This window comes from Dasypus novemcinctus, chromosome 31, assembly GCF_030445035.2.
Source record: "Dasypus novemcinctus isolate mDasNov1 chromosome 31, mDasNov1.1.hap2, whole genome shotgun sequence".
In the NCBI taxonomy this organism is placed as follows: domain Eukaryota; kingdom Metazoa; phylum Chordata; class Mammalia; order Cingulata; family Dasypodidae; genus Dasypus; species Dasypus novemcinctus.
The window spans coordinates 38,025,425-38,053,409 of NC_080703.1; the positions used below are offsets into that span (position 1 = coordinate 38,025,425).

Sequence of the window (27,985 nt, forward strand, 5' to 3'; positions counted from 1 at the left end):
GCGGCACGGGAAGTGTGGGCGGCGCCATTCCTGGGCAGGCTGCACTTTCTTTCGCGCTGGGCGGCTCTGCTCATGGGGCGCACTCCTTGCTCATGGGGCTCCCCTACGCGGGGGACACCTATGTGTGGCAGGGCACTCCCTGCGCGCATCAGCACTGCGCATGGGCCAGCTCCACACGGGTCAAGGAGGCCCGGAGTTTGAACCGCGGACCTCCCATGTGGTAGACGGACGCCCTAACCACTGGGCCAAGTCCATTTCCCTGTATAATTTTCTTGAAATTACTTTTATCACTATAAAAAGACTCTCTTTTGTCCCCACTGCTTTTTTGCCTTAAAATGAGGCCTCACAAAGTGAGTCACTGGCCTAAGAAGATGCCATCTCAATCTGCTGCTTGCTGAGAAAGACCAGGCAAGACAAAGAACCTTCTCTCATATTTCCCATGAGATAACATGATGGCTTTTTTTCTCCTTTCTCCTTCCGTGTTTTGATTTTCCTTTTTTGCATCATAACACATATTTATTTTTACAATTAGCATTTTTAAAACTGTCTTAAATGTTCAAATCTAGTTTATTCCTCGGGTATGAATCTCACTGAGCATATTTCCGTATAGCATTTCCACTGTTTTCAGTTAAAAAGAAGCATGGCAGACATCCTGTGAATATTACACATAAGTTACTAAATGGCCTTTGTTGATTTCTAACTTTCATAACCTTTTTAGTTGCTTTGGAGGTGAGTCAGAATAATTTCAGTCATTTGACCAAGAAGTTCTCAAATCACATGATGCTCCAAGAGTAATACTATAGACTATTTCTTTCATAGCCAATGGTTATATATCTCATGTGTTCCAATGCTGATAGACTGCTAATAGGCCTGGAGTGAAGTGATAAAAAACATCTGACACTCCACCCAAGTGCACTGGCAAAGAGCTCCTGGATTGAGTAATGATGTCTATTGGAAGTGGGGGGGAAATGGTGGCCTACATGCTAAATATTTGGTACACTACATATAAGGTCTTCTTCTCTCTCTATTTCATGTCACTTCTTTTATGTCAAACTTTGGTCATATCCCAGGTTTACTTGAGGTTAACTGTGTGGGAAGAAATTCAACCTTCAAAACATTCTGTAATTGTGAAACGTATCTAGGATTAAGAGATGTTTTTGTGCATGTGGTAGATTATGTTAATGGCCAAATGCTTTATTCCCCCTGGCATCCACACAGTTTGCCATGTGACTGCGTAATTCTTCCTACAAAAAGAGTAAAGTATATTTCCTCACCTCCTGATTCCAAGTTCAACCACGTGTCTTGCTTTGGATGAAAGAATGAGGGGGAAGTAATTGTACACCAGTTGACCTGAGACCTTAAGAGAAAGTGTATTTTTGCTTGTTTTCTGGTGTTTCTGTCATCATAGCAAGAAGCACGTGTTCTGGTAGCCCAAATGGTCCAAAGAGGAGTATTAAAAAATAAGTATCAGAGTTGCCCCAGCCTAAGGGTCCAAGCCCAAAACAATGGCCCCAGGTGATGGGCAGATATATGGCCAAGCCTAGCCAAGATCCAGTAAGACCAGGTGACCTCAGCCAGCTACCTTCCAACTCCCAGAATGTGTGAGCTAAGATAATAAACGATTACTGTTTTGTTTTAAGACTCTGCATTCTGGCTTGGTTTATTACCCAGCAGTAACTAGCCAATACAGTCCACATTCTACTACAAAGGGATTTCCAGGCATGAAAGCCTGGCCATGCATACTCTGTAGTTTGAGTCTATCTTTGGCCCTCCTCAGAGAAGGGAGCGTCCAGGGCAAGGCATCTCCCTCTCTCATCCCCCGCGAAGCGCTTACCTGGGTTTGACTCAGGCCCAGATGAGGCTTTGCACGCAGGACTGGAGCTCCCTCCATTCGGCTGCTCCAGGGAAGTGGAGTTTGAATTGTATGAAATCGTTCCAGCCACGGGAGGTGGATTGATAACTTCCCCAAGAAAAGGAAAAAAGGATATTAGAGGACTCCCTTCCCAGGCAAGAAGGAACCAAGTGTACGTGACACCATCCCACTCCTGCCCAACACCACAAAGCGGCCATCTTTAAAATAAAAGCCACAGGGTCCAGATGAGCATCAAGCCTCTGAGTAGTGGATGACAGCCCCATCAACTGGAAAAGGGGTGATGAAGTCCACGGCAACAAAAGAAGGATGAATGAACACATAATAAATAAGTGGGGCAAAGGAAAAGCCCTTCCTTACAGGAGAATGCCACCAAATAATTAAGGGAGGAAGGTGGAGAGTTTAAAAAAACAAGAAATCACCATTTTGCAGCCATCATATAATAACTGATTCAGGGAAGAATCATCATTACTGGCTAAGCACAGTGAGGGTAATTTTGAGGAAGGACAGGATATTTACATAGTCTCAAAGTATCTCCCCACAAAAGTACTTTTTAATTACAGGAAAATGAAGAACAGGTAACATCACAGAGGAGAAGCCTGGTGGAAAACACCTTAACCAGGAGATCAAATTCGTAACAACAAGAACGGGACAAACCAACATCGTGTTTCTCCCGATGTGACGCAAAAATTGCATAAACCAGGTTATGGAGAAAAGTGATAAAAACTGAACACAGCCTATAGATTAGGTAATAATATTGTATCGATGTTCAATTTCATGGCTTTGATAACTGTACTCTAATCAAAGAAGAGCATGTCCTTGTTTTGGGGAGATGACCACTGAAGTAAGTAAAAGGTATGATTTTGCAACTAACTTTTCAAATAGTTCAGAAAAAAATTAGGTATGTACAGAGAGATGCAGAGAGACGATGATAAAGCAAATACAGGAATGTTAACAACTGGTGAATCTGGGTACAGAGTCCACAGTACATAGAACTTTTTTGTACTGTTCTTATACCTCTTCTGTAAATGTGAGAGCATTTTCAAATAAAAGAATTTTTTTTTTCAAAGCCACGGTAGACAGCAGGATGCTGCCTTGCTGGTTGTGCTTCTGAGGAGGTGACAGGGGGTGAGGGACAGGGACAGTTGCAGGGACACTGGTCACACTGTACAGGACACAGGGTGGCGATACGGACAAATGCCCGGAGACCACGGTCATCTACGTCTTAATGCAGCTACAGTTCAGTCCACAAAGGACATTCCCAGCAGCCAAAAAAGTGATGGAAGTAAGTCAAGCAACGGAGAGAAACCAAGGCGCTTCTAACCTAACAGCAAGGGACATAATGTACTAAGCCCTGGGCTAGACGCTTTTCCTTGCAGGATCGTTCTAGATTTCAAAGTACACCGGAGTGATCCCGAACGAGGAAGAACCTCTGGTGACTCAGGAGACATCTGAGTACCTGCAAAGCATCAGCCCCATCATCATGCATGCCATTCATCACAGGTGCGTGGCTGTGCAGACGTGCCAATTAAACAGTTGATGATACTCTTCTTCTCCCCGGAGAGAAGCTACAATCAGAGTAGAGCGGGAGGGCCAGCCCACTCCCAACAGCTTCAGGTAATGCCCAGGTGAGCGATCCAGTGACAGCCTTAGCCACAGAAAGAGACACGGAATTCCCACCGGTTCTGAGACAGCCCCGACTTCTCCATCCCGTTCGAGGACCAATGACAGTGTGGTCAGAAGCCGGGCAAATTGGGAGGCATTCCGAACAGCCAATGCTCAAGGGCACTTTCCACGCACAGAGAACGGATTCCTCTCCAGGGCTCTCCAGAAGGAGAAGTAAGTGGACCCTCCTGGGGAGCACTGGGTCCCTCTGCCTGAAGGAGGAAGCTCTCTTCTTCACCCATTCCTTCCACAAGCATTCACCGCACACTTGACAGCACACCTAGGCAATGCAGTGTCATGGCTGCAGCTCTGGCTCTTTGCACACGTAATAGTTAGGAATGCAGACAACCTGGGCATGAAATCCCTAACATCCATCACTGGGGAGCCCTGATCTCCGCCAATTTACTACTTGTCTCTGAGCTATGTTCTGATCCATATAAAAGGGATAATGACATCAATTGTCCAGGGTTGGTGCTAAAGCTAAAAGACAGGAAACATGCTTTAGCTACAAACTCTTAATAAATGTACCGCGGGAAGCAGATTTGACTCAACAGAGAGAACGTCCGCCTACCACATGGGAGGTCCAGGGTTCAAACCCAGGGCCTCCTTGACCCGTGTGATGAGCTGGCCCATGTGCAGTGCTGATGCGTGCAAGGAGTGTCCTGCCATGCATGCATCCTGTAAGGAGAGTCTCCCAGCACGAAAAAAAGTACAGCCTGCCCAGGAGTGGGGCTGCACACATGGAGAGCTGACACAAGATGACGCGACAAAAAGACACAGATTCCCAGTGCCACTGACAAGAATACAAGCGGACACAGAAGAACACACAGTGAACAGACACAGAGAGCAGACAATGGGGGGGTGGGGAGTGTGGAGAGAAATAAATAAAAAATAAGTCTTTAAAAAATTAAAAAATAAATGTACCGCATTATTATTACTATTGCGGCAAGACTGGGCCTCTGAACATCAAGAAATAACATTCAGAGCAGAGAGAGGGCATCCTGAAAAAATGGAACCAAGAACCTGATGTACGTAGTTTATAGTACAGTAGTTCTTGAACCTTGCTGCACGTTAGAATCGCTGGGGCAGCTTTTTAAAATCCCTACACCCAAGCCATACCCCAAGCCAATTACATCCCACTTTCTTGGGATGGAACTCAGAAATGAGAATATTTTTAATCTCCCCCTGTGATTCCATTGAGCAGCCAAGTTTGAGAAGGAATTCAAGGTTATGGGAGAGTTTGGAAGAAAGGAGACCCATTCTTTGCTAGAAGGCATGGGAGGAATTAGGAAAGACTTTAGGGGAAAGACACCATTTAAAAGCCACGGGAGATAAAACGAATGGCACAGGTACAGAGAGAGGAAAACTGAGGCCAGCGATTGCGAGAATATGTCCAAGAAACCTTGAATAAGCACAGAAAGATCCCAGTGACACATGAAACTATATCCCACAAACTAAGGTGAAAAACAGCACTCAAAGATGTTAGATGTGTTAAAACAAAAAGGGTTTAATCCCAAACCAAAATATCTCATTCCTCACGTCTGTACTTTGTAGAGATTTAACTGTATTTACATCTAAACTTGGCCTTTAGATGAAAAAAAAAAAAAAACGTTTAAAACAACCTTCTCGAAAGCATTATGCTGAGTGAAAGAGGCAAGACTCAAACGGCTACACACCGTACAACTCCATTCATACCACATTCTGGAAACAACAACACTTTAGGAACAAAACACAGACCGGTGGTTGCCACGGTTTGGGGGTAGGGTAAATTCAAAGGGCTATGAGGGAATTTTCTAGGATGATTCAACTGTTCTATCATTTGACTGTGGTGATGGTTACACAACTGTGTGCACACGTCAAGATTCACAGACGTGTACACTGAAAAGGGTTAATCTTATGCCATGCAAATTATACCTCTACCAGGGGAGAAACAATGTAATAAAATTATCTTTGTGGAGGTGAGCCTCAAAAATCCCTATATTACACATGGAGCTAGAGCTCAGCTAAAAAACTCTGACATCAAAATTCTTATATGGGGAAGCGGATTTGGCTCAACTCATAGAGCGTCTGCCTACCACATGGGAGGTCCAGGGTTCAAACCCAGGGCCTCCTGACCTGTGTGGTGAGCTGGCCCATGTGCAGTGCTGATGCATACAGGGAGTGCTGTGCTATGCAGGGGTGTCCCCTGTGCAGGGGAGCCCCATGCGCAAGCAGTGCGCCCCGTAAGGAGAGCTGCCTGCACAAAAAAAAGCACAGCCCGCCCAAGAGTGGTGCTGCACATACACAGAGCTGATGTAGCAAGATGGCACAACAAAAAGAGACACAGATTCCCAGCGCCACTGACAGGAATACAAGTGGACACGGAAGAACACACAGTGAATGGACACAAAGAGCAGACAATGGGGGGAGGAGAGAAATAAATAAATCTAAAAAAAAAAATTCGTACATGTCCTTGCTCTCAGAAAATGTGCATGGAAGTCTATTAAAGCAGCACAATGACGCAACCTACTCTCAGATGTTCAGAGATGGATTAATCGACAGATGATAGGTAGAGAGATGAGAGGTGGATTGAGATGATAGAATGATACAACTAACGTGGCACGATGCTAACAGTAAACCTGGGTTATCTGGGTGGGGCACGTTGGAATTCTATGTACTCTTTCTCTATTATTTTTGCAACTTTGCTGCAATTACTTCAAGATAAAAAGTTTAAAAAAAATTTTAGATTGTCTCTCCCCACAATCACACGTCAACTGGTGTCTTGGCCATTTCCTATCCAACGTCTCCATCGAGTCTTCCTAGTGTCAAAGGTGGGAATTCAAATCCGCACTGGGGGGGTCACTGTTACACCGGAGGCATCTGTCCCCCTTCCTCACAGAATGTCCATGGACGCCACTGGGAGATACCAGGCAACTGCAAGGACGCCTCGGGCCCATCGGGAAGTATTTCATGCCCCAGGACTCAGGTCTGCCGTCTTCACCCGCCACCCCAATATAACCCACGACGGTAACCTGGTGTACCAAACAGGCGCCACAGATCGAAACTGGACGGAGAGTTAGTCAATGTCTTTGACAAGAGCCAGCACCTGACCGCAGAGCTTGGGCTGCCTTGTGTTCCAACCGCTCATTAATCTGCAATGTGCAAGCTAAGCAAACCCTATACTGGTAGGTTGCTCTGTTTGTTTTTAACTGGTTAGTTGGCACCTGGACTCCTCATTAATAAAAATACAATTGCAAGATTTTGGGTTGCACCTGCTGTCTCCTCCTTAACAGGGATGTGGATGCAAGATTTGTCATAGTGTTTGCTCTTTGGGCTGGCTCTTCTTCAATTTCCTGATGAAATACGTACAAAAAAAAAAAAAATGCAGCGTGAGCTGCAGCTAAGGCCGTCCTGATTTAAGCTCTGATTTATGCTAAAAGAAACTCACCTGTTTGGATTCCTAGCCGGCTATTTCTCGAAGAGGCCGAGAGAAAATCCTGGTCCCAGATGGGAGAGTTTTGACTATAAACTTCTTCTTCTAACATGGACAGAAACCTGGACACAAGAGTAAAAGCAGTATTAAAACCACAATGGAACTGATTTCTAGAGCGACAAAAGTCCTAACCTGTGTGGCAGTCACCAGTCTCTTACCTTCAACTCTGGAATGTACAGGTAAATAAACAGTCTCATATAAAGATATTGGGAAGTGCTTATTTGACATGCAAAAGATTCAAAAATTGCATGTAGAGTAAAATAACCCTGTACGTGGGGGAAAAATAGAAACGTCCCAAAGTACTTAAAGGGGTTCAGGAGAAGTGGATTTGGCTCAACTGATAGAGCGTCTGCCTACTGCATGGGAGGTCCAGGGTTCAGTACCCAGGGCCTCCTGACCCGTGTGGTGAGCTGGCCCACGCGCGATGCTGATGTGTGCAAGGAGTGCCGTGCCACGCAGGGGTGTCCCTGGTGTAGGGGAGCCCCACGTGCAAGCAGTGCGCCCCATAAGGAGAGCCACCCCACACGAAAAAAGCGCAGCCTGCCCAGGAGTGGCGCCACACACACAGAGAGCTGATGCAGCAAGATAATGCAACAAAAAGAGATAGAGATTCCTGGTGCCACTGACAAGAACGTAAGCGGACACAGAAGAATACACAGCGAATGGACACAGGAGCAGACAACGGTGGCAGTGGGGGGGAGGGAGGGGAGGAATAAATTTAAAAAAATAAAAGCGTCCAGGATGGCAGAATCAGGATGGTCTTTTTCTTGTTTTTGTCAAGCACATGTTCTTCGACATTTGTACTCATCACTTCTGAATGGCTATAGAGTCTAAACGTAAACAATCTTGTGAACAGGTGGGTAGGAGAAAAGACACGAGTTAAAGCCAAGTGGAAGATAAGGCAACATATCATGAATAAGATGATAAGGATGTAAGCCCTGAAAATGCAGTGGAGAGCCCTGGAGAGTGCCCTGACCCCAGTGCTCACTTTGAGAAAGTGCCCAAGATCCAAGGAGCACCTCAGACTTCAGTGTATGTGATTCTGCTGCCAAATCTGTCGGTATAAATTCCCAACAGCCTCAAATGTTGTCATAGTCAAGGAAAAGGGACCTAAACGGAGAAGTGGGTGGTAGTTTTACCCTACTATTAGTAATAGAGAAGAAAAGAAAGCGGCTTTGATTTTTCAGCTCAACAGCCTAAGCATGCCAGAACCACGGGTTGAAGGAACAAAACACACTATAATTAGCAAATATCTGCAAAGAGCCAAATGAATTTGCTGTGGGGGAAAAAATGTTACTATGCAAGATAATGAAAATTTCTCTTTGAGCACCATAAAAGGGATGGGGCAGGGGCTACTCTTTAGCCTTTGGATTAGAGACAGAAAGATAGCCATTATCTGAAAACATAAAATGATGCTTATGTGGCAAAGGTAATGGGGAAAGAAGCAAGGCAACTGCTTTAGGAAGGAAAAGGAGCTCAGATGAGTTAAAAGGCCACTGAAAGTTATGAGCCAGCCTAGAATTCCTAGCACATCTCGCAGCAATATCCAATCTACAGTTTCAGCGCTTCCGAGCCTGTCTCCAAAGAAGATACCAAAATGTTCAAGTCTCGCCTCAGTCTCCAGTACTAGTTCCCTCAAGAAAATCCCAAAAATCAAGACTCTGGGATTAATGTGCCAATAGCGGGTGTTCAGCTAAAGCCCGTCAGACTTGCCCATCACATCCTCTACCTAAGGCTCAGGCTTTGTGTTAAAATGTGAGGAAATTTTCAGTCAATTTCTATCAGGGGAGGTGGACTTGGCTCAATGGACAGAGTGTCCGCCTACCACATGGGAGGTCCAGGGTTCAATCCCAGGGCCTCCTGACCCGTGTGGTGAGCTGGCCCATGCACAGTGCTGATGCGCACAAGGAGTACCGTGCCATGCAGGTGTGTCCCCATGTAGGGGAGCCCCAAGCGCAAGGAGTGCACCCCGTAAAAAGAGCCACCCAGAGCAAAAAAAGTACAGCCTGCCCAGGAGTGGCGCCGCACACACGGAGAGCTGACACAACGAAAAGAGACACAGATAACCGGTGCCGTTGACAAGAATACAAGCGGACACAGAAGAACACACAGCAAATGGTCACAGAGAGCAGACACTGGGGAGGGGGGGAAGGGGAGAGAAATAAATAAACAATAAATCTTAAAAAAAAAAAAAAAGTCAAGGTAATAGATTGGAGAATACCCAAGCAGACTCATACACGGAGATGAGAAGGAGAGTCCCTATTGCTATTCATGCAGGCTGGGCCACGGATTTATCAAACTTTGAGGTCAAACAAGACTAGCAGTGAAGCGGATCTGGCCCAACGGATAGGGCATCCGCCTACCACACGGGAGGTCCAGGGTTCAAACCCAGTGTAGAGATGTGACCTGTGTGCAGATGGCCCACGCGCAGTGCTGATGCGTGCAGGGAATGCCATGCCACGCAGGGGTGTCCCCCACGTAGGGGAGCCCCACGTGCCGCCCAGGAGTGGCACCGCACACACGGAGAGCTGACGCAGCAAGATGACCCAACAAAGAGATGCAGATCCCCAGTGCCACTGACAAGAATACAGGCAGACACAGAAGAACACACAGCACATGGACACAGAGAACAGACAACTGGGGGAAAGGGGAAAGAAATAAAAATAAATCGTAAAAAAACAACAACAACAAACATTATTCTGAAAGAAAAAAAAGACTAGCGGGGGGGTGGGGGGGTGTATGGGAACCTCATGTTTTTTGAATGTAACATTTAAAAAAATATAAGGAGATGGTAAAAAAAATTAAAGCTTTGAGAAAAGTATTAAAGCTAAAAAAAAAAAAAAAAGGCACACCTAGCCGGCCCTCTCCCTTACTTGGGGAAGTGGGTGAGGATCAGCGTCCGCTTCTCGAGGGGCAGCTTGTCTTTCTCCTGCCGGGCCTGCTCCAGGAGCTGCCGCCTCATCACGGTGAAGACGGAGCGAAGCAGGGTCCTCCCGAACACCTGGGTGGTCTCGTACCGAGGTAGACTGTCGCAGAACTGGGGCACGTTGCAGTAGCACAGCCACCTGCGGCGAGAGGCGGCGGGCACCGTCAGCGCGCGCAACCCCGGGGACGTCTGAGACCGCGCGCGACGGATGGCTCTCATCCCACGAAGCAGGGCAGACAAGGCGAGGCCCGGGACGGCACGCAGCGAGCTCGCTCCCAGCCGGGGGTGCTGACAATCAGGCTCTCTTGCCTTTACACAACCAGCTGGACCCAATTTCATTAAAACTCATTCCGCCCCGCAGCATTAGATGGCGAATCCTCCTGTCATGGACAATCCCGGGGCGGAATTCCTGCTTTTATGACATAACTGACCGCGTGACTTTGACATTTTAATTCTGTTCTTTAGCTCCATTTCCCTCCCTGTTCAATGGGGACAACCATTATGCTTACTTCATTGGGTGGCTGCGAGCAGTAAAGGAGGTTATCGTATATAAAGTACAGAGTTGTAAGTAGAAGTCCTGGCACATAATAAGCACTCAGTAAAGGAGGAGCTGAGGAAGACCTGTTCACACACAAAAAGATCCAATTCCATCTAGTCACACTGAGTAAAAAAAAGGTATCTTTAAAATGCCTACCCAGCACTCACATCTCCCTGGTGGGAAGATAAAGATCTTCAAGACGGTTCAAAACTAGTCATAACAGCGGAAGTAATAAGCTTCCACCGTCTGTCACTGAAGTACATTTTCAATGACTCAGACTCAAAGTCACAAGTGTGCTTTGCCATCGCACGAGGTTGGAGGAGCGCCCAGGCTCACGGAGACGCCAGCGCTGTCCTTGAGATGTCACCAACGTTCTAGGGCATCACTGGCTACTTAGGGCATCCGATGGAGACAGCTCTGTCAGCCAACAGGAGCTAGAGAATGAAAATCTACTCAAAAACCACCCTCTTTTTGGGCTCCTGGAGATGCAGCGCTTGAAATTCCCAGGCCTAGCAACGTGAATTTCTTTCACTTACAGGGGTGGCAGCAAACCAGGAGAGGACCAAAAAGCTTCACGTCACAGATCCTCATTCCTTAGTCGCAGGTCCAAATCAGCATAAACAGGACTGTTTTCCAAACATAAAATCCTCGCTCCCTCCAAGCCCCAGTTTCCTGTTCTCTTTTAAAGTTGGAGGAAGCATTCCAATGTGCCCTAGCTGCTACAGAAAACTCCTGTTGAAAAGGACGATGAAATTGGCTTACTTGTGCCTTTTCACTTATTTTTTGTCTTATTCTGCATCGCCTCGTCTTTCACCTTGTGTATGTCTTTGTCCATGGCAATGGTGATGTGTCATTTTGTGGGAAGAAAAGTTTCATTAGTGGTAGCTTATGAACCTAGATTCTAAATTAACCTTGAACCCACACTGCTATTTCTCTCTATCACCTTTTCTCCCTTAACAAGACACCCAGGAGTCATGTAGTGATTACAACACTGAAATGGGTATCTTAAATGTTGTGACGGGTCTGCTCAAGAGTGAAATAGTGGGCTGGGTAGCACAAAAAGCTGGGAAGAACATTTATTTTATAATCCATAAGGTAACTCATATGGAAACTCATCACCCTCAAAGTCCGTCTTTGCTGGATTCTAGTCTCTGGCCACTTAGGTTAAAAGAATATCTGAGGCTGGGGGAGAAGAGCCAGCAAACAATGACAATACTCTAAATGTAAGAGTAACACTCAGAAGTTCAGCTTCACGGGGACAGGCTGTCGCAAGACCATCTGTAAGACTTAATATGCAAAATACAACAATCTGCATGGGCGATATAAAGGTGTAGACCGGGGTTGTGCCATCAACCTCCTGGGATGGTGGCAATGTTCTCCAAATGTGCCTTCATCACAGTGGTCACCAGCTGCCTGCAGCTACCGAGCACCTGAAATGATCCTGGTGCCAACGAGGAGCTCAAATTTTTTTCACGTTAGCTAATTTAAATTTTAAATGGAAATGGTATAGAATAGTTTTCCATTAAACACAAGCCTATCGTTTTGGTAAGATTCTATTTCCCAGGAACCATTTGAAATTTAGCAACTGAATGGGGATAGGCTGTATATGTAAAAGACACAGTAAATTCTGGAAACTTAGTACAAATACAGAAGCAAAAATACCTGAGAATATTTCATACTAATTACCTGTTGAAAGGGCAATATTTTTGATACACTGGGTTAAATAAAAGATATTAAAATTAATTTCGATTTCTATTTACTTTTTTTTTTTTTCCCAAGGTGCTAGGGCAGGGATTGAAACTGGGACCCTGCGTGTGAGAAACTGGTGCTCAACCACTGAGCCACACCTGCTCCCCCAAGTAGGCCCTTCCGCCTGTTTGCTTGTCATTTGTGTTTTGTTTTTAGGAGGCACTAGGAATTGAACCCAGGACCTGCCACGTGGGAAGCTGGTGCTCAACTGCTTGGGCCACATCTGATCCTATTTACTTTTTTTTTTTTTTTTACTTTTTTAATGTAGCTACTAGAAAATTTAATTTTTTAAAATTTTTTTAAACTTTTTTTTATTTTAAAGATTTATTTTTTATTTATTCCTCACCACCACCCCCGCCACCAGTTGCCTGCTCTCTGTGTCCATTCACTGTGCGTTCTTCTGTGACCGCTTCTATCCTTATCAGTGGCACCGGGAATCTGTGTTTCTTTTTGTTGTGTCATCTTGTTGTGTCAGCTCTCCGTGTGTGTGGTGCCATTCTTGGACAGGCTGCACTTTCTTTCACGCTGGGCGGCTCTCCTTGCGGGGCGCACTCCTTGAGCGTGGGGTTCCCCTACATGGGGAACACCCCTGCGTGGCAGGGCACTCCTTGCGCGCATCAGCACTGCGCATGGGCCAGCTCCACACGGGTCAAGGAGGCCCGGGGTTTGAACCGCGGACCTCCCATGTGGTAGGCGGACGCCCCAACCACTGGGCCAAGTCTGCTTCCCCTAGAACATTTTAAATTACATAGATGGCTCACACTTGTGGTCTACATTATATTTCTATTTTTCAGTACTGATCCCAAGTCTAAAGAGCATTTCCTTCTGGGCAAGGGTCCACCAATGCCTGAAGCTACATACTTAAGACTGAGGTTATTTCTGCTACAGAAATGATAGGCTATAAATATTATCATAAAATCACAAACTATCAAAAAGGACTTAAGAGCTCCTTTTAAGGGTAGAGGCAAAAGTTTTCCTAGTAAACTTTTTTCAAATAATAGATTTTCATTCATTTCCTCTGAGAGTCATTTTACAGACCTCAGTTTACGCTTTTCAGTTCAGTTTTTACTTCCAAGATAAAACTGTAAATCTGTAAAGAAGTGCATAGTAAATAAGAACAGGAGAGTGAGTCAGTTTTTTAATGTACTGCTTTAATTAATGTCGTGGTCATTGTGTTGAAAGAAGGAAATGGGAATGTGTGCACATTGTCTACACAAATGGGAATGTGTGCACATTGTCTACACATGCACACACATCTCCCTCTAACCACTTAAATGCAGGAAGAGATTCCACCTACGTGACTGGATTCAGGTCTCCTAAGAGGAAGTGGAATGATAGTTCATTCGTTTTGTGTACCCAGTCAAGAGGCATCAGTATGCTGTTTACTGATTGTCCAAACCACTCAAATTGTTTATTTGCAACTTCCTTTCCTTCTTTAAAATGTGAAGAGGATTGGAGAATTGGAGAGCAGAAGATCAGGTCATCCCACTTACTTGCTAAACTAAAAATCCTGTTCTTAGGAATTACCTCTCCTGGTTCACACAAAAAAAATCCTGAAGTTCTCAGGAATTAACTCACCTCTCCTGGTTCACCAGAACCAAAGGGTCGTTGTGAGAAGAGTCAAGACTAGCAGATAGATTTCCTGACTCTAGTCCCTGTTCTAGATAGTCCCTATTTTCTGATAAATAATGTCCTAGACTCACATCCCTAATTATGAACACTCAGTACTCACAGTGACCGCGTGCACGTCGTAGAACAAAGGTTACCTAAAACTGTCTCCCAAAATCAAGTTAATTCTATCCAATTTGCCCTGTATTCTTATGAAACATCTCCCCAGTGAAGGGGAAGAACTTTCAGAAGTTCTGCACAACTCCAAATCCAGGGCTAATTATTTGCCACTTTCCTTTAGCAGATTCTGTTGTCCAGATTTTTTTTAGGAAGTCATATTCCCCTGGTGCCTCATTTTCAGGTTCTTTCTTCATGGGATTATATTAGTGCACCATCATGACACTCAGGGAATTTCAAAATCATTGCCCAGATTCTCCTCTAAAACCACAGTGATTTCTGGGGATATTTAATATATACTGATATTAAGCATGGGTAATAATATATAAGCATATTTATATTTCCACTTTATTGAGAACAGAGGTAAGCCATATAAAAGCAGTTCGACCATTCCATCTGCTTTTGTCATTGGTTCAATCTTCACAGGTTAACTCTGTAAGGCACACCGTCATTTTTTCTGCCCAGGCTTTGCCACAGAGTCCCACTGAACTCCATTTTCATGCTGATGCTGGGCTCCCAGAAGTTTTTGGCTCTTCTAAGTGCTCCACCGGCTGTAAATGACACGCTGAATCAGCATCACAAATCCTGAGGTTCACTCGCACATCAAGATCAAGCTCAGTGGTGCCTGCAGCCTGTGATATTATCCATTTTTTGAGAAGATTAGCATCCGTGTGGCACCATATTGTCACGGTAGGTGGTTTTTCAGTTTCCCAATTACGCTCACAGGGGTGAGGTTTTATGCTGAAACCATAACTGATTCTCACAACTTCACAGGTGCTTTCTCTCTACTTCCCCTTCTTCACCAACCTGGCGTGATGACAGGGGAAGGTGGGTGTGTTCTACCTTCATTTCCTTATTTACGATGAGCAGAGGCCTCTTGGTCTACCCTCCACCTAGAAATCAGCAGGTTTCAGAACCCATCAGGAGTATTCATTTCAGGGTCTCGGCATCTTCTCGTCACTCCACTCTTAGCCTTCAGCTGTGGGCTCCGGCTGCAGCCCATAAAGGACTATTCCCTGTTGTCGTAGCAGCTAAAGTGAGACTCATACAATTACACACTCAGTCCAACATACGTTGAACGAGCCTAGCAGTCCAACGCTGGCAGCAGCTGAGTTTTAGGTGTGGGAGGAAGATGATGAGTAACATCTTCCAAGCACCTTCTCTGTGTGCCAGTCACTAAGCACGAGCCACTTCACCGAAAACTCTCTGCACTCGTGCGACTTGGGCAAAGAAGGACACAAGGTAAAAGAGGTGAAGCAATTTGCCTAACGCTCATAGAGACAGGGAACATGGCGTCAGGATTCCGACCCAGCGCTCAGCCCAAAACCTTATTTCTCTTTTTACCACTCCTTTAGTATTTGTAAGTGTCAACTCTTACCTGGTAATTCCCAACATCTGCATAGTATTTTTATTTGGTTTTCTAAAATACAGCTAAGTCTCCCATGCTGCTTCACATTTACTTTTTTTTTCTTCTTTTCTCTTTATTTATTTATTTTTCCTTTTTCTTGATGAAACAATTATTTTCTCTATTAGAGGTGGCAAACAAACATTCAGGGGCTCTGACAAATACTTGGCCTTATCAATATTTCACGGATGGGGTTAAAATTAAAACTATATGCTTCTGAGAGGTTTATTATGTCAACGCTGATTATAAACAAGAGAAACAGTAACATAAGAGCCACTGTTTATGCAAAACCCTGGAACAAAAGGTGCAGAAATGAAGATAGAATTTTAAAATATGGAATCTTAATTTCTATAACTGTCCATTTTTAAAGGAGAATAATAATTGAATTTGTAATTATTTTTAAAAAGGGGGAGGAGGAGAGAGAAAGGGAGAATTAGCCATGAAATCAGGTCAGTGTCCACACAGGAAAGCTTATCTTAAACCCTTGCTGTCCCTGCATGTGTCATCAGTTGTCACAGAACATTACCTGGGCACAAGTGGCCTTTACAGGCTATCAAAAGTCACTGCTCACTTTAAATCAAGGGGGAAATACTAAGCTCTATAATACCCCTGAAGCGAGGTTGTTGTGCCTATAAAAGACAAACGGGGAAAAGTTACAGGAAGTGAAGAAAATGGATAATTCACGTGATTCCTTTACTAAGATCAAAATAGATGTAGGTCATTATGCTTTGTTTGGCCCTTGTTTACAATATTTAAAGCCAGATTCTATTATTCTGAAGTTCAATAACAGTAGTAAAATTAAATTTCCACTAAAAAAAAACCCAGATGCTCAATCTAAAACTACTTGCAGAATTTGAATGTCTACCAAAAGAGAAATGGTTAGGTCAATTAGGGTACATCAACTCACACTGTAAAATAATCAGTTAAATGTAACTATGAAGACTGTGTAGCTGTAGGGAAAATGGTTGATATGATGCTAAGTGGGGACAAAAAAAAATACAAAACTATATTTCTCCAGTTATAACCATTGTAAAATACCTATTTAAGTGGGCAAGGACTAGAAGAAAATATGTATAATGATATAAATTTGATATCTTTCCTTCCTTAAAAGGAAAAAAAATCTTTAACTCCATTATAATAATGGCCATTGCTTTTTTTAGTGAAATCCCTAAATATTAAAACAGAGTTATAGTTAACTATCTCAGTGCTGTCCAACAGACACAAGCTACACGTGTAATTTCATATCTTCTGGTAGGCACATTCTAAAAAGTCAAAAAGAAACAGGTAAACTTAATTTACATCTATTTCATTTAACTCAATATCCAAAATATTGTCATTTCAACATGCAGCCAATAGAGACAACTATTCACAAGATATTTTTTACCTTCTTTTTTTTGGTGCAAAGTCATAAAAATCACAGTTCCAACCAGTCATATTTCAAGTGCTCCTTTGCCACACGTGGCACGTGATTACCATACTGGTTAGCATGGGTCTAGAGGTTGGCACAAGTCTAGATAATTTGGATCCCTCCAGCTATAAAATACCAATGCATTAAAGAAAAGTAGGAGTTTGGGAGTTAAACCATATAGAGACAACTTCTTTGAGTGGATGGCATTGCCATGATAAGAGGGCAACCCTCTGCTTGCAGAGACAGGCAACAATTTTATATCTGTCACGTGCCACATGGAGCCAAAAGAAAAGAGCTCATTACCTTGTGTAGTTCTCTTTGTATCCAGAAATATCGTCATTGGGAGAGTGGAGTCTTCGCTGAGACGGGGCCTCCAGATGCCAATAATTGATGCGATTCAGAAACATCTTTGCCAACTCAACTATTGTTTGCCTTTCTTTTGATGGTAGGTGACTAAATTTGTACTGTACAAAGTTATTCACACCCTGAAAAGGAGGGAAGGCAATTTATTTATGGAGTTACGCCATCGTACGAATTCTGAACATTTACGCAGCCAGCACCACTGGTGACTGTTAGCGAAAGAACAGTCATTTCTCTGTTCACAAAATGGCTCTTCCTTCCCTCTAAAAGAAAACAGCAGAGCCCAGAGGGAATTTTGCCGAAGAGCAGAGTGGATGAAAAGTGACAAGACAGAAAGTCTGAGTTGCAATTCTATGCCTGTTGCCATCCAAACGTTAAAGAGAAAAATCAAAACTGTGGACTGAAAAGGTCAACATCCCTGCAACAATAAAGTCTGAGTGTTTTGCAGAAAAATTCTTGTTGCACCACCAGCACAGTAGCTCACCCATTACGTGGTTCTTGGCCAAATACTATGTTTTTACATTACCAAAATATTAAGCAAAAGGCTGTTGGCATGCCTTCCATTGAACTAAACCACAACAATTTAAGCCCTTTACTAACATTCTTTTGGTTTCAGTACTTTGTAAAATAACTGTGCATTCTGGATTCCCAAGTAAACCAAGCTTATCCCCCAAAAATGTAAAATTTAAAAGAAGCTGTGGAATAATTTAACCTTTCTGCAGCACACTCACAGTTCTTCTAATTTCTAATAAAAGAACAAGGGGTATTTAATAGGATTTGGAGGCAAAAATGAGACTTATTCTACTGAAAAGTGAGTACATTTTGTACGTGTAAGGGCTCTGATAGCCTGAGATCCCCTGTAGTCATTCCCATCAAGGAATTCAGTCAAGAGTATTTGAGATTTATTTAGCCCAGCAATGATAAATAAGTCTGTGAAGCAGACTTGAGGAGAAATACTAACATCTAATGGGGCAAAAAAAAAATCAATACATGTAAAGAGATTCCCTGAGTAAAACAACTTCTTTCCAGGAATTGGAGTGTAGCAGGAAGTCAATTTCTGGGTACAAAATCTCATTTCTTTTTTTGCTTTTTTTTTTTTTTGCTTGACTTACAATGTTTTTCACATCGCTACTGAATTCACTCACCTCAATAGGCTTTTTCAGACGGTGCCAAACAAAAGGACAAAGACTTAATTTTAAAACCTCAGCTCCCAAAGAGCGCATCTTGTGTGTTCCTAGCAACTACGCGTACTAGTTCGTTTTCTTCTTTCCCAAACACACAGCGAATTCTGGGGACACAGTAACCCTAGAAGACTGAATCTGGACCATTTCTTAATTAAGACAGTCCCTTCCAAAAGGCCCAAGACCATTTCCACAGACTTGATAAAAATCTCTAAGCCGGGTGGGGAAGACGGAAGGAAAACGTGTGTGATGTGGAAGGCAAATTGCAAGGCAAATAGCAAGGGTCGTTCAGCCTTACAGCAGCCAAAACGGGCTTTTCTCTTTTTCCCCTTACCTGTTCAATACTAGGTTTTTCAAAGGGGGGTTTCTTCTCCAAAGAGCCTTCAACCACAGGTTTTCCTCTTTGCAAAATAGATTTTCTCAAGAGCTGCAAAGAAATCGTTTAATTATTTAATATTAAAAATATATAATTTTTCTGCCTCTCTCTGCCATTCTGGCTTTGTCTTGCACACACACACACACACACACACGTGGCCTTAAAAGAGAAGTTACTTTATCATATATTTATTTTAACTACGTGTACGCAAACCCTGCGATCAATAAAATGCGTAACTGCCAGGGGTAACCCAAGCTTGCCTTCATGCCCAAGACCAGAGCTGAAAGGAACTGGAGCCCAGAACACCCAGCTGTGCTGCCCACCTCGGGCTCCCACCGGCCAGAGTCTGTTAAACAACCTGCCTGATCTGACCAGTCCGGCTGAGGCCACTGCAGGTGGCCGAAGCGCTCAAGGGTCTAAATCAAAGCCCATTCTGCCCAGAAGAGGACGGGGAGGCCATGGCGCCAGCAGCTGTGAGTTGTGCACGGCCCAGGGCAGGAGCTGTGCAGGGCTCTGCACTGGCACCCCGCACCGTCGTGGTCTTCGCTCACATCCCCTCTGTCTGGAGGATGCAGCTCTAGCTCTGGCATCTCAATGCCACAAAATCAAAACCCTGCTCTTCATTCCTGCCACTGGAAGGCCAAGCCCTCCAAGAGGAAGCACCAGAGAGCAGAGGGAGCACAGGCTCACTTACCAAGATCTAAAGTGAAAACAAATTACATATTGATGCCCGTAGCCTTTAATCTTTGCTCTTTTTTTTTTAAGATTTATTTATTTTTATTTTGTCTCCCCTTCCCTTCGCTCCCCAGTTGTCTGTTCTCTGTGTCCATTCGCTGTGTGTTCTTCTGTGTCCACTTGTATTCTTGTCAGCGGCACCAGGAATCAGTGTCTCTTTTTTTGTTGCTGTTGCATCATCTTGCTGTGTCAGCTCTTCGTGTGCGTGGCACCACTCCTGAGCAGGCTGCACTTTTTTCACACTGGGAGGCTCTCCTTGTGGGGTGCATGTGGGGCTTCCCTACACGGGGGACACCCCTGCGTGTTACGGTACTCCTTGCGTACATCAGCACTGCCCATGGGCCATTTCACCACATGGGTCAGGAGGCGCTGGGTTTGAACCCGGAATTCTCCTCCCATGTGGTAGGCGGATGCTCTATCCGTTGAGCCAAATCCACTTCCCTTTGCTTGCATCTTGTGAAACCTTTACTTGGGGCCCAAATATGGTATGGCCATGCATTTATTTTAGTTGCATATGGCCCACCTTTCTCCACTTACTACCTTTGCGATAGAAACTAAAGAATGACAACCATTCTCTCAGGCATTCTTTGAAATGGATAAATCCCCAAGGTTGAAAACGACTGTGTATCACCGTCTTACAAGGGCCTCAACCCCTTAAAAGGGCGCCATATACACGGTGAGCACAAGGATGGTATTCGTCCTTTTGATGTATTATGCTCATTTTTATAAAAATTAATTTGCAATAAAGTCAGTGCATGTGTGTGTACAGATATTCAAAGACTTATCATAAAATTTAAACACAAAAAAATTCTAGTTATCTACTTTTCCCCCCAAGTGAGAATAAGGCCATTTGGGAATTCGGCTCATTTGGGGTTTCAATTTGGAGATAAACTGATGGATAGAGATGTCGAACCTCATATTTCTTCATTTACAAAATTGACAGAGCTGGGATAAGTGACATATAAAAAATAAGAGGAGCAAGCATTCACATCTTTATTTTTGCTAGGCAGTCTTTGTAGTAGTTCTTTACATATATTATCTCATTTCATACCCCGAACAACACTGGAATTGTCCTGCATGATATTGCAGTGATGGACCCAAGTCATTATCCATTTTGTCAAACTTACAAACTTGTACGGGACAGAGTGTAAACCATAATATAAACTATAGGGGGAAGCGGACTTGGCCCAGTGGTTAGGGCGTCCGTCTACCACATGGGAGGTCCGCGGTTCAAACCCTGGGCCTCCTTAACCCGCGTGAAGCTGGCCCATGAGCAGTGCTGATGCGCGCAAGGAGTACCCTGCCACGCAGGGTGTCCCCCGTGTAGGAGAGCCCCACGCGCAAGGAGTGCACCTGTAAGGAGAGCCGCCCAGCACAAAAGAAAGTGCAGCCTGCCCAGGAATGGTGCTGCACACACAGATTGCTGACATAAGATGACACAACAAAAAGAAACACAGATTCCCGTGCTGCTGACAACAACAGAAGCGGACAAAGAAGACGCAGCAAATAGACAGAGAACAGACAACTGGGACAAGGGGTGGGGGGGAGGGGAGAGAAATAAATAAATAAATAAATCTTTTTAAAAAAATAAACTAAAGGCCATGGTTAGCAGCAATGCTTCAACATGTGTTCTTCAATTGTAACAAATGTACTACACAAATGAAAGATGTTGTAATGTGGGAAGGTGTGGGAGGGGGAGGGGATGGGATATATGGGAATCCCCTATTTTTCAATGTAACATTTATGTAATCTAAAGTTTCTTTAAGGGAAACGGACTTTGGCCCAGTGGTTAGGGCGTCCGTCTACCATATGGGAGGTCCGCGGTTCAAACCCCAGGCCTCCTTGACCCGTGTGGAGCTGGCCATGCGCAGTGCTAATGCGCGCAAGGAGTGCCTTGCCATGCAAGGGTGTCCCCCGCGTGGGGGAGCCCCATGTGCAAGGAGTGCGCCTGTGAGGAAAGCCGCCCGGCGTGAAAAGAAAGAGCAGCCTGCCCAGGAATGGCGCCGCCCATACTTCCCGTGCCGCTGACGACAACAGAAGCGGACAAAGAAACAAGACGCAGCAAATAGACACAGAGAACAGACAACCAGGGGAGGGGGGGGAATTAAATAAATAAATAAAACTTTTAAAAAAATAAAAATAAAAAAAAAAAAATAAAGTTTCTTTAAAAATAAAGAAAAAAAGAAAATGCATTTACCTTTATAAAAAATAATAATAATACCCTAACAACCTTTTGTGGTAGGTGCTATACTTATCTAAAATTTACAGGTAAGGAAAATGAAGCAGAAATTATCTGTCCAAGGTCACATTAATAAACCCCGATAGTTGGGCTCCAGAGCCATATTCATAGTATGAGGGTCTACCTCGGCATTAAAAAGCAGCTTTCCAATGAATTTCAACACATGATAAAAAAAAATGCTTCCTTAATGCTGAAATTTAGAACAAATTTTAATTAAGATATTGAAACATGTGAGACACAGGAGCTTCCTTTCTAAAGTTAAAGAACAGATGACTTGGAACTCATTTGCCCATGGTATTATTTGGTGGGGTACGGAACACTGTTAACTATTTTGGGTTTGTTTCCATAAGCAAATAGATTTATGCAGCTATTTAAAGATGAGAGGGGGGAGCGGATGTGGCTCAAGCAGTTGAGCACCTCCTTCCCATACGGGAGGTCCCAGGTTCAGTTCCCGGTGCCTCCTAAAAACGAAAACACAGAACCACAAGCAAACAAAGAACAAAACCAACTCAGGGGAGCTGATGTGGCTCAGTGGTTGAGCGCCGGCTTCCCACATACAAGATCCCAGGTTCAATCCTAGGACGTGGCACCTCAAAAAAACAAAACAAAAAAAAAAAGAGGGCGGGAAGGGAGAAAGGGAGAAAGGGAGAAAGAAACTATAACTCAGAGCAGACGAGTCTGACAGGATGGAAAACCTGACGCCACTTTCAGTCCAACAGAGCAGTGGGAGACTGTGCCAGGAGCTGAGTTCCAAGGTAAACACAAGGTGCAGTCATACAGATGCTGTTTTTCTTCAACGAAGATATTTCCCCAAAGCACCTCTAAGCAGTGGGAGCCTGCTAGAGTTCAACGTGGTTGACTCAGGCCTCGAGGCTTTGTCAACAGGTTGTCACCCCAAGAAGCCTCAGCCCTGCCAACGGCTGTGGGGAGTTCCGCTGTTCACTCTCTCTCATATTCTTTCTCTCTCGGACTTTCCTTCTGTCTCTAACTCATTAACTTTTCAATAACTAATATCCCTCCATGACCCAAAATGTTACGATAAGCTTTCCCACCCCCTTCTGTCCTCTATCCATCCCAATGCCCAATTTGTACAATGAAAGACAAAAGTTCAAAGGGGAAAAGTGAAAATTACATATCAAAAAAATTCAGACACACACAAAAACTATAGGAATTGAGCACAAAACTTTACACTGAGTTTCCCAGGAGCCAAAGCAAAAAGAGGGAAAGGACTCAATAGAAAACTTAGCAACCTCTCTCTCATTGTAACATAAGGCACAGTGCTCATTAGGAGAGACAAACTCTTCCTGGATTTAGGTTCGGAGTGGAGGGCTTTCTGTAGTTGCTTTTTAATGCTCTTTATAAGGGTTGCACCTATCAAAAAATGCTCCTGATACCAGGTCTACTGAAAAATTTAAAAGCCTCCATATGACCATTCCTTTGGACAGTCCCCTTGCTGAATCAACTTTGGCATCATGAGTATTTCTAACTGCTCCCGCCACCAATTTCCTTCCCGCATCTGTTAGTCCTGACTGTATTCAGAAGCTTCAGGAAATGTGCATTTGTGGGAAGGGAGCCACACAGCACTGAGCCATGAAGAAGCAGCGACGGTCATCAGAAAGCAATAATCGGAGACTGGGGTCAACACAACAGAGAACCGTGGGCGAGACACCAAAGCAAACCTGGAGAGACTCGGTTCTTCCCCAACAAGCCGAAGAGACAGGTCTTGGTGCCATCCCTCCACCTGCAGCTCCTCCCACTCTCCCCTGTGCTCAAGGGAGCACCACCCTGGCCTCCTGGCCATTCCTACAGCTCACCGGGTACACAGCCTAAATGCCTGCTGTTCCCTCAGCCAGGAGGGCTCTGCCCCCAGCGCCTTTCACAAATGGCTTCTACATCCAACTCAAGTTTCTGCTCAACTGTCATCTCCTCAGAGAGCTTCTTAGCTGTTCTTCCTTGTTGGCATATCCTCCAACCTATCACCATCCCTGCCATTCTGATTCCATTCACCCTACTTCCTCTCTCTTCACAGCACTCATCACCACCTGCAAATACATTATTTACTTGTTAATTGTCCAGCTCTACTAGTGAAATGTGAACCCCATGAGGGCAAGGACTTTGGTCCACTGATTTATCCCTAATTGCCAACAGTGCCCATCTTGGAACAGGTGTGCAAAAAATACTGGTTGCATGGAGGAATGAGGAGGTGGATGGAAAGAAATCTGCAGCATACGCAGGTATAGATATTCCACTTTACATACAAGTATGAAGGAGCTCAAGGAGAGTGATGTGTTCAAAGTAAGGCAAGTTGTTTTAGAGACTCCTCATGAAGAAATGTGTGCTTCACAAATCCCTACGGAACAAGGTATCAGGAGCTGGGCACCTGGCAAAGTGAACACAGCTTATCTGAATAATGAGAGAAAAAGGAAGTCTTCTAAAATGTTGACATCTCACCTTGAATAGGTAGAAATAAACTTGTTTGGTATCTGCATCTTCTTCCTTGTGGACACAGGTAAAAAGGTATTCCACATCCAACACTATTCCCAGGAGCCGGTTCATTTCTTCCTCTGACACATTCTCCAGGTGGGAAACATGAGCAGCTTCAGACAAAGATCAAAGGAACATGTATTTGTTACTTAGAGACCACAAAAGTTCTCTATTTTAAAATTACAACCTTCCCATCAGTCCACTAGGATATATTATAAATCGGAGGGAAGTTCTAAACCCCTGTAAGATCTAAGTCTTCTCACACAATCTACTTATAATTAAGAGACCTCCACATAGTTGAGCCTTAGACTGTCCGTCCAACAGCAAAAGGGGCCAGCAGATAATAAAGCATGCAGTATTTAAGAATCCATGAACTTGAAGATACGACAATGGAAATCAAGCAAACTGAGGAGCAGAAAGAAAAAGAATGAAGAAAAGTGAACAACGTTTGAGGAACATGTAGGATACCATCAAGTATATATGCAGAGTGAAAGAACTAGAAGAAGAAAGAAAGGGGCAGAGAGAATATTCAAAGAAACAATGGCTGAAAATTTCCCAAATTTAATGAAAGACATGAACATACACATGCAAGTAGCTTAACAAACCCCAAACCAGATAAACCCAAACAGATCCATGACACAGCATATTATAATCAAACTGTGCCAATGATAGAGAATTCTGAAAGCCGTAAGAGAGAAGCACTGTGTCACATACAAGGGAGCCTCAATAAGATTAAGGGCTAATTTCTCACCAGAAACCATGGAGGCAAGAGCGCTGGGAGAAAAATACTGAAAGTGCTGAAAGCAAAAAACTATCAACCTAGGTTGACAGAAGCAGAAGCAAAACCTGTCTTCCATAAATGAGGGAGTGATTAAGGCATTCCCAGATACACAAGAGCTGAGAAAGATCATATCCCTAGAAGAGCCCTGCAAGAGATGCGAAAGAGAGTTCTGCAGGTTGAAAGGAAAGGAAAATAGTCTATAGAACGAAGCTGCATGAAGAAATAAACATCTCCAGTGAGGATAAAGATAAATGCCAGTACTACTAGGTTTTTGGTTTTTAACTCCATTTTCTACTTCCTACAGGAGGATCTAAAAGACAAATGCATAAAAAGTAGTAATAAATCAGTGATTTTGGACTCAGAGTATAAACATGTAGTTTGTGACAAGAACTACATAAAGGGGAGGGGAGGGCATTAGAGGAACCTAGGTGTACGCTATTAAAGTTTAGATGGTATTAAAGCAAACAAGATTGTTACAGACTTAGGATGTTAAATTTAAGCCCCATAGTAACTATAAAATATATATATTAGAAAAGCTACAAGCTCAGAGACAGAAATTGGCCCTCCACCCATTTAGGAAATTAATGCAAAATGGGTGGACGGCTTCTGTTCGAGAGATGGGTTACGTTTAAGAATGGACAGTGGTGACGGTACCTCAGTATAGTGAATATGACTAATCCCCCTGAATGATATACTTCAGAGCGGTTGAGATGGGAAAATTTAATGCTATATATGTGATCCCATGATTTAAAAAAAAAGAGTGAGCAATTAAAGGGACAATGACAAATTACAGGCAATACAGCGTCAGCCAAACTTCTCTCAGAGACATTGCTCTTCCTCCTTTCTTCCTTTGTGCCCCTTGTGGTCTGGAGACCCCAATACTGAAATCGCCCGCACTCTTCCCTCGGCCACCAGAGCAGCTTTCCTAAAACACCTCTTTGTCCAGACAGTCCCATCTCTACCAACTTCAGACATTCCTTGGGGCTCTGTGGGGCTGCTGCCCAGAGCTAGACTTGCGGTACCCACCCCCTGGAGTTACTCAGGAACCCACAATCAACCCCAACCCATGCCAGCAGCCGGCGAACCTCATTTTTGGCTGCAAAGTAAACTATTGACTGTACCGATCATCAACACAGTAAACCGAAACAGGGGCACTCATTCCTGCAACAACTCCTTCTCTTAATCTTTTATAAAGAAGACTGTTTTAGGCAAATAGGCTCCCCTTCATTATCTAAGAGCGCATTTTCTTAACAAGATAGGTTTTTACTGTTTTACTGAACGAAGCCTGGAGGATGTTATTAAAAACAAAACCAAAAAAACCCGTGGGCTACAATGCAGCTAGCCTGCCCCATGACACTAAGCACTAAGACTCTGCTTTTTAAAGCTTTGTTATGTGGTCCCCAACTGAATCTCCTCACCCAAAAATTTACTTCAATCGGCGCTACACTCTTGTCCACACGGAGTGAGGGAAGACTCCTTCTCAGTCATTTAACCAACCTTTTGGAAATTAATGAAGCCTCCCACTGTTTAGATTTGCATTCTCTGGAATACCAGAGAAGTTGTTTTGTGTTTCGTGGTACCGGCCATTTATATTTGTTCTTTTGTGTGAGAACCATTCATGCCCTTTGCCTGCTTTTTTAGGTTGTTGGGTTTGTTTGGTGTGGTTTTTGTTTTTTGTCTTGAAGGAGCTCTGTGTACTAACCTTTATTCTGTCACAATTACTGCAAATGCTCAGTGGGGGGGGGGGGTGGCTTGATTTGGTTTGGTTGTTGAGAAATTTTGCGTTTTTTAATAAATTCGAATCTATGTGCGGCATTTCTTGAAGGTCATGCTTGCCAAGGTCTTTCCTACAACCAAAAGATGGCATTTTTCTTAGCACTTTGACTTTTCTTTTTAATTTAAAACATTCCTCCACAAAAATATCAGCGATAAGAAACAAACAAACAAAAAAAGGCTGAGGAACTGTTGCAGATTAAAAGAAATTAAAGAGACATGACAACTAAATAAATACATTATTCTAGACCGGGTGCCTAGTAGAGAGGAAAATATGCTATAAAGGGCACTTTTGAGTCAGCTGATATAACTGGAATACAAACGGTGAATTAGATGAAAGTGTTAGAGTAGCATTAAATTTACTGAAGTTCATAACTGCACTGGTTATGTAAGAGGACAGTGTTATTTTTAGGAAGTCTACACTGACATAATTTGGGGTAAAAGACCATGATGTATATGCAATTTACTCTCATGGTTCAAGAAAAAAAAAGTGTGTAGAGATACCAATATGAGTCTTGGTGTGTTTATATGCATATGAGCGCAAAATTCAAAGCACATGGGCCAAAATGCTGCCATCAGGAACATCTGTGTCACGGCAAATCAGGACAAAGAATACATGGGCAACTCTTTGGTACTATTCTTGACATCTCTGTAAGTTTGAAATTATTTCCAAATAGAAAGGTTTTTTTAAAAAAAATCTTGCTACATCTAGAATTTAATCATCAGATGCCAAGGACCCGGCTTGTATTTCGCATAGTCGTCCAAGAGTGCAAAACACTGACTTAATTACCCAAGACTTGGAGGGTCTCACTGTGTGGAGGGCAGAGGCAAAAAGGAGGGAGGTGCCCGTCAGAGGACAGGGAGGGGCTCTGATTTCTTTACATTCTCCAGAAAGGTGCCCCCTGCACCTGGCAGCGCTGTATCAGACTTCAAATACCCAGGGTGCCACCGAGCCGCCCGCCACACGCCTGCTGCCAGTGATCACAGCGCCAACAGGAGCCACCATCACTGCCCGCTGCAGACCCTGCTACCCTCCGGTTCCATGAAGGAGGACAGCTCGTCCTCACTGCCCCACAATCATTAGCGGGAGTGTGGGCAGGCAGCTAACGTGTCTCTTCTCCAAGGGATTGGAACACCAGCGGCAAGGGGCTGTGCGTGGAAAAACGGGGCCGAGGTTAGAAGAGGGCAAATGAAAGAACTAATGAAACCTGTTGAACTGACGAGCGTGTGAAGGGCTT

General features: G+C 44.0%; 1 protein-coding gene across 3 annotated transcripts in view; it reads right to left on the reverse strand.

Annotated features, from left to right (window-relative positions):
* The window catches only part of KAT2B (lysine acetyltransferase 2B), a 115,813-nt gene that overhangs the window by 46,676 nt on the left and 41,152 nt on the right, over positions 1-27,985 (reverse strand). For all 3 annotated transcript variants that reach the window (XR_011647838.1, XM_058290690.1, XM_058290689.1), the window contains exons 3-8: positions 24,161-24,306; positions 18,694-18,786; positions 17,122-17,303; positions 9,881-10,072; positions 6,963-7,069; positions 1,835-1,960 (exon numbers count right to left, since the gene is read on the reverse strand). Coding sequence is in view for 2 of the 3 variants with exons in the window: in XM_058290690.1 (XP_058146673.1) it covers positions 1,835-1,960; positions 6,963-7,069; positions 9,881-10,072; positions 17,122-17,303; positions 18,694-18,786; positions 24,161-24,306 (846 nt within the window). In the remaining variant the exon portion in view is untranslated. The remainder of the gene's footprint in view (positions 1-1,834; positions 1,961-6,962; positions 7,070-9,880; positions 10,073-17,121; positions 17,304-18,693; positions 18,787-24,160; positions 24,307-27,985) is intronic.